Raw genomic sequence first — 7,136 nt, 5'->3', positions numbered from 1 at the left:
AGGACGTATGAAGAGGTTAGCCTCATCAGCAGTGTGTGCGTGAGTCCAAACAATTTCTCAAAGAAGGGCTTCCTCTTTTTAACCAGTCGTTCACCTGCATGGATGTGATATGAAAGCCGGTCTGCTGAGAGCAGTGAGTCCAAGCTCTTCTAACAGTCTTGTCCTTGCTCTGTTCCATCTATCACACACCAACGCAGATGAAGCAAACAGTCCGGGTGAAATAGGCCAGAAATAGGCCAAACTGTTAAGAGTTGATGCCAAGTTGTATACCAAAATTGGTATACATTACCAGTTCAATGCCCTAAATATTTCCAGAATTGGGAGCAACTCCAAAAAATGGTACCGATCAGTCATGGCAGCCATTTATCTTTCTGCCATTACCAGAGATATCTGCTGTTCACATCATCATGTAATGGAGAAGTCAATGATACTGTGTAATGAAATACAATGAAACTGACATTTTAAGAGAACTGAGAACATTGTAATTTTCCCAAATGTCTGATTGTCATAGATAGTAAAATGCCAATGTTCTCAATTCTCTTAAAATTGCAATTTCATTGTATTACTTCACAATATCATTGAATTTGCCATTATATGATGATCTGAACAGTGGTGTTTTCCTTAGTACTATTGTATTCCTTTGCCATCAAACTCTTTGTCAATCCTACGTTGAATACCCAAAGGTAAAAAGGTAGCACACACACAGATCTTCAGGACAAAGTTGACTTATCTCAATTTCACCAATTTATTCTGGCCATGTTTCGGCCTAGAGCATGCTCTGATGAAGGCCACTAGGCCGAAACGTTAGCATGTTTGTTGACATGGCCAGAATAAATTGGTGAAATTGAGATTAGTCAACTTTGTCCTGAAGATTTGTTGTTTCAAAGATCTAACTACATTTGTCAATCCTATCATGGTCAGGTAGACCGATACGGAGGAAACCCCATTTGCTGCAATGGCAGAAGGAAAAGTGGCCGCCACAGCTGATCGGTGCCATTATTCCCATTCTGAAAATATTCAGGGCATCAAAGTGAACATGTATACCAATTCTGCTGCTTTTATGCAAACCTGAACGGGTCGGTTTGCCTGGACTGAAATGGACATCAAACAAAACGAGGCCTGTTAAGGTCCAGTGAGACGCGGCTCAGTCTAGGGAAATGATATCCGATATGCTGCCGGCGCCGCCCCCTCCGCCGCCCCCGCCGCCCCCCGTGATGACCCGGGTCTCGTGGTTGGAGCCGGCGGCGTGGGCGCTGGCTTCGTAGTGGCTGTTGGAGGAGGAGACCAGGGCTGTGCTGGTGCTGGCGGCGGCTGCGCTCTGCAGGCTGCTGGTCAGGTTGTCCAGGAACATGGGCGCCCGGTAATGCTGGGGAGGAAAGGCGAGGGAAAGGGGGGGGGGATGAAAGACTACGCTTCAACGTCAATGAAGTCCTGAAAAGTGTCTAAGGACTGCTAAAATGATTCCTCCTACCCCATGTTATGGCTATCCTCGACAGTTATAAGAGTTCTAAACTATAAGAATTGTAAATCGATCAGATTATTATGAACCAACCAACACACTTTTTACAAATTTACATGTATTCAAATTTTGTGATCTAGCTGATCTTAAAACTGCACAGATAATGTACAAAGCACAAAATAATTTACTTCCTAATTGTATTCAGAGGTTGTTTGAAATTTAGAGAGAGCCAGTATGAACTTAGGGGAATCGGTATGTTTAAAAAAACAAGGGTAAGGACAAATATAAAAAAAACAGATGTATATCTATCAAAGGGGTAAACTTGTGGAATAGATGTGACAACGAATTAAAAATGTGTAGTTCAATTTGCAAATTTAAAAAAAAAAATTTAAAAATAAGGTGGTAAATGAATATAAAACTGAGGTATGATCATTATTGTGTATGAAACGTTTGGAACTTTTTGTTTTTGTCTGTTTATGTTTTTGCTTCTGTTTTGTTTTATCTTAGAATATCATGTAAAAAGGGTAGGCATAATAAGCTAAAGCTTCAGCCTACACCTTTTCGGTCATTTTTTTTGTTTTCCATTTCATTTAATGCCTTATTGTTATTTATTTATTTCTATATACATACATTTTGGAAAATTGTTAAAAAGGACCAAAATAAATGACTACTACTACTACAGTGACAAGGTTATGAACTCATTTTGCTTTTGTTTCTATAATATGGATAACTTTCATTTTAGAGTTGAGAATGCATGCAATATATTCTGTTACAGCTCCACTTCCTGATTTAGGCTGACAAGATGGCTAGATTTCTACATAAAACTCTTGTATAGCGCAGCTTTAAATAAGAGACTGTAATAAACCATAATACAATTACCTGAGGATCTGCTTGAATTAAAGAAAACAAATCCAGACCTAAAAGGTGAGACAAAAAAAAAAAAAAAACAGATTATGAACAGTCACTCAAACGTGGGATTCGTGTTACCGGTGGTCCTAGCCAGGTGACTCACTCTGCATGTCTGTGGGGATGGTGGCCAGGGTGGAGTGATGGAAGGGGACTGCATAGTCGGCAAGGGTGGAGGTCAGATAGGGTGCGTCCAGGGGCTGGACATTTGGCACGCGCACGGTGGAAGGCTGGTAGGTCAACACTCTGAGAGAAGAAAAAGGGTTTGAGAGAAAGTCTAAACAACGCAACCGGAGACTGGATTCTGTCGGTTCCGGTTGAAAGGCTGACTCACCCCTTCCCGTGCATCTCCTCGCTCTTGGACATGTAAAGGCAGCGCTTCTTGTGCGGCGGGTCCACGTCCTCTTCGTCGTCGTCCGAGGACGAGCTCTCCAGGGTCAGGTCGATGACGTCGGCCTTCTTGGCGGAGCTGGGCTCGGCAGAGTGGGGGACCACCGAACACTGGCGCACAGGAGTAGAGGCTGCGGGGGACACACTCGACAATCGTGACGATGCCTTGACTATTCTTAGCGGGCGATAGCAGCTTTGTGATTCCGTGCGGGGGGTCTAAGTCTGTGACCGTCCCCGACGCACAGGAGGGTAGCAGACGTACAGCTCGTTTTTTGGTTTACAGTGACGAATGCTAATAAAATTGTGTGAAAAATTGTGTGACTTTACATTACAAATATTTTACAAATGCTATTAAAAAGGGAATGCTTCATTAACTTGCATCATTATTGAATTAATAAAACACATTTTTGAATAATTTTGAGTCAAATATGATATTTATAAACCTAAAATAAATCAAAATGGTAACACTTTACAATACGGGTCACTAAGTTAAGGGAGAATTTATGCTTAATAAGTAAATTACACTAATGTATAATTTACTAATGGTGTTCAAACTGTTAATTAAGGGGGAACAAAATGGGAACAAATTCTTCATTATGCCGGGGACTATTTTCAGTGCTACGGAACTACTTTCCTGAGATTGCAAAGTGTTTACAGCCGGCTTATTAAGTTGTTTGAGGAAAAAGTCGTCTGGCCCGGTGCATCATGATGATGAAATATGCTGCAGAGCAGCAGCATGGCTCTTTGATGTGTTTTTAATCGTTTTTAGTACAATGGAGTTCTATGGCTGCTGGGACATGGCTGCATTGGGCACCGGCTACATGGACAAGACTTCATGGCAAAACAAAATCATTGCTGATTTTGTTATTTTCATAGGATTTGTTGACAGTAAGCAATGCATTATAATGCATTATACACCAGCCTTATCCTTTAAGCAAAGTTGCAATTGAGTCAAACTGAGTTTTTATACCCTACTAAATTCCAGTCCTGGAGTTACCACAGGAATATGCAGCCTCCTGCAATGTGATGCTTTATGTGATGAATATGTAAATCATGGCCTGTCCACCTTCACATTATAGATGCAGACTAACAAAAATCATTTTGTACGCTCCCTTTCTTTGCATATCCAAAACTAGGGCTGCAACTAATGATTAGTTTGATAATTATTCTGACAAGAATATATAATAGAACAATTATTCTGGCGAATAATTGCCTTATTTTGAAAACTGAATTGTATTTTATTTTTTTGTTAAATTTTTTTTTCACTGTTTAATAGTTGTATGCTGTCAACAAAATGAGAGAAAAAAATGAGAAAGTATCATCTTCATTGATACAATTCAAAGGTTCAGCTATTTTTTTTAGTATGGTATTGGAGGGGCCCTAGACCTATTCCTGCCCAAGGCCCCCAAAACTCATGGTCCACCACGGTTATCTCTGCGATGGGCATGCAGACCAGGCCAGTCGGGGAGGATTACAAAAACATTAAATCAGAGTAAAAGTAGGACATGGGGATATCGCATTGAAAACAGGTTCTAAATCACATTTTACAGCACCAAATTAAAATTCTTCCATTCTGGCGGCTTTGGCGCTCACTAGTTACACTTTTGGTGCATTCCAAAAAATTCTCTAGGAAAACCCTGCCCAGGTATCAAAAAGTTGTACTTACTCTCAATTTTTGTTAAAGTCTGAGAGGACACCTTGACAGCCTCTTTCTTTGGTCTCATGGGACACCAGGTCCCATCTTCTTGGAACTTGATTTCATCCACATCCGAGCAGTCATTCAGGATCTCCATGAATAAACTGAACAAGCAGAAAAATACGTCTATCGCGGATATGCAGTAATTGTACAGGAATTTGTCTTGGTGACACTGGCACACAGGCAGATTCGTAACTTGCTCAGTTTCACTGTCCTGACACATTGCACAAAGACAGCAGAACCTCACATGAAGTGCGGAGTAAACTATGCATATCATTACATATATACAAAAAACATGCTAGAGCCACAAGGGTAGGCACCGGTCCTAAAAATCCTAATGCCAAACTAGACAATACAGTTTCACAAGAAAATGTGTGGGCTAGCTGAAAGCGCATGAATTGTTGTATCAATTAGGGCTGAACAATTAATCAAAATTTTATCGAAATCGCAATATGGCCTACTGCAATTTTCAAATCACAGGAGGCGCAATATTTGTTAAAGGTGAAATGTGTCAAAATACCATTTTAAAGTAAATATTGTGGTGCTGCAGAGATGTCCTGGCCTACACATCATATTCTACAGACTTAAGAAAACATCTTTGTTTGGTACAGATCCCCGCAAAAATCACACCATAATCATTTTAATACGTTTTTCAATGAAAATGAGAATAATGATGTAAAAATGATCATTCCCTCTGATATCGCAAATCATATCGCAATTGCAATATCAGTCGAAATAATCGCAATTAGATATTTTTTCAAAATCGTTCAGCCCTAGTATCAATACATAAAAACAGAAATATATGCATGTCCAAATGTACTCACATGAACACTGAATTACATACCTACATGCATACAAAATGACATGCATGCTTATATATAAGATTACACACACACGCACACACACACACACACACAACAGATACTATACTATAGAAAGGAACGATTAACACACAACTGCCTCACAGCAAACCATTGCCTTGTGTTTTTTGTGTGACGGGACTGAATGACATTTCCCCACTAACCCGTCGATGATGAGACTCTCGTAGGCGGCCTTCTTGTCGCACACGGGGCAGATCCACGTGGGCTTCTTCTCGTTCATCTGTAGGTAGAGGGCGGCGTCGAAACACTGCAGGTGCGAGCAGGTGACCGCCCGGCACGGCACCGTCAGACGCATCTTACCCAGCTGGAGGAGGGAACACACTGCGGTGAGTGAGGACAGAGGACTGGGAAGGAATGGGGTACCTCCTATGCTGAATTCCCTGTCCGCCTCCCTCTAAGACTATAATATTGATTGCTTAGCTAAATACTGTGATCGCAATTATTCATTCTGATTTATAATCTCGATTTTTTCCTTTGGTCCTTCAGGACTGCAGCTACAGTCTTGTTTTGAATCTTACTTTGGTCGTTTATCCCACTACTATAATTGGAGAGCGGTTTGTGTGTTTGTGTGGAGACAAGGAGAGGAGAGGAGAGGAGGAGAGGAGACAAGGAGGAGAGGAGGAGAGGACAGGAGAGGGGAGGAGAGGGGAGAGGAGAGGAGGAGAGAGGAAAGGAGAGGAGAGGAGGAGAGGAGAGGAGAGGGGAGAGGAGACAAGGAGAGGAGAGGAGAGAGGAAAGGAGAGGAGTGGAGGAGAGGAGACAAGAGAGGAGAGGAGACAAGGAGAGGAGAGAGGAAGAGAGAGAGGAGAGGAGGAGAGGGACAAGAGGAGACAAGGAGAGGAGAGAGGAAAGGAGAGGAGAGAGGAAAGGAGAGGAGACAGGAGAGGAGAGGAGAGAGGAGAGGAGACAAGGAGAGGAGGAGAAGAGAGAGGAGAGGCGAGGAGAGGGAGAGGAGAGAGGAGACAAGGAGAGGAGAGGAGAGGAGAGGAGAGGGGAGGGGAGGAGGAGAGGAGAGGAGGAGACAAGGAGAGGAGAGGAGAGGAGAGGGAGAGGAGGAGGAGAGGAGAGGAGACAAGGAGAGGAGGAGGTTATAAATTCTAGTTCACATAATTGTGGTCCATTCACACAATTACATACCAACCCTGTGTTTTACCTGTTTTTTCACTGTTCCAAATGACATAATAACCCATTTGGACACTGTTATCAGTGAGTCTATCTAGTCTCACTTGAGGCTTGGGCTGAAGATGCTAGTTAATCATTCAGTCTTGGTTATCCCAGATCTCAAGTTCAAGCACTGGCTACTTCTCTCCTCTGTGCAATGCAATCAGTCAGCCTGCTCAGCTCACCCTCTACATGTGAAATTAATATTGTTTAATTATATGATTGCATGAATACAATTAACCGTGCAGCCCTATTTCCCTCCCTTACATTTCTACGTGTGTGAATAAACAAATAATTGAAAAGTGAAATTATTATCTGTTTATAATGGTCAGCCACCAAAACACATAGCCCAAATGCAAACAATCATGCACAAATACAGGTTTTGAGCATATGTGATGTTATGTAAGGGACATTGAAACTTCTTCTAAAGCACAATTGGTAACACTTTACAATAACGGTCACTAAGTTAAGGGTTAGTTAATGCTTAATAAGCTTAATAATTAACTAACCCTTAATTAACAGTTAACTAATGTGTCTGGTAATCATTTACTAATGGTGTTCATGTTAACTAAGGTATTAATTTATACATTATTTAATAGTCATCTTTATAAACTATTAAATAATGTAGAAATGAATACCTTAG

General features: G+C 41.4%; 1 protein-coding gene across 1 annotated transcript; it reads right to left on the bottom strand.

Moving 5' to 3' along the window:
* Window positions 1-1,130: 1,130 nt before the first annotated feature.
* On the bottom strand, window positions 1,131-5,636 carry LOC139652508 (E3 SUMO-protein ligase PIAS2-like; the record flags this gene model as incomplete). Its single annotated transcript, XM_071529609.1, has 6 exons — window positions 1,131-1,366; window positions 2,339-2,376; window positions 2,472-2,611; window positions 2,700-2,886; window positions 4,422-4,555; window positions 5,476-5,636. Coding segments are annotated over 6 exons (882 nt in total), but the record flags the coding sequence as incomplete, so codon positions are not given.
* Between the last annotated feature and the right edge of the window lie 1,500 nt (window positions 5,637-7,136).

This window comes from Centroberyx affinis, unplaced genomic scaffold (assembly GCF_046629955.1).
Source record: "Centroberyx affinis isolate AG114_WGS23_722 - 3 ecotype Tasmania unplaced genomic scaffold, CSIRO-AGI_Caff_v1 ptg001807l_1, whole genome shotgun sequence".
NCBI lineage: Eukaryota > Metazoa > Chordata > Actinopteri > Beryciformes > Berycidae > Centroberyx > Centroberyx affinis.
This window is presented reverse-complemented; position numbering and strand designations above follow the sequence as displayed.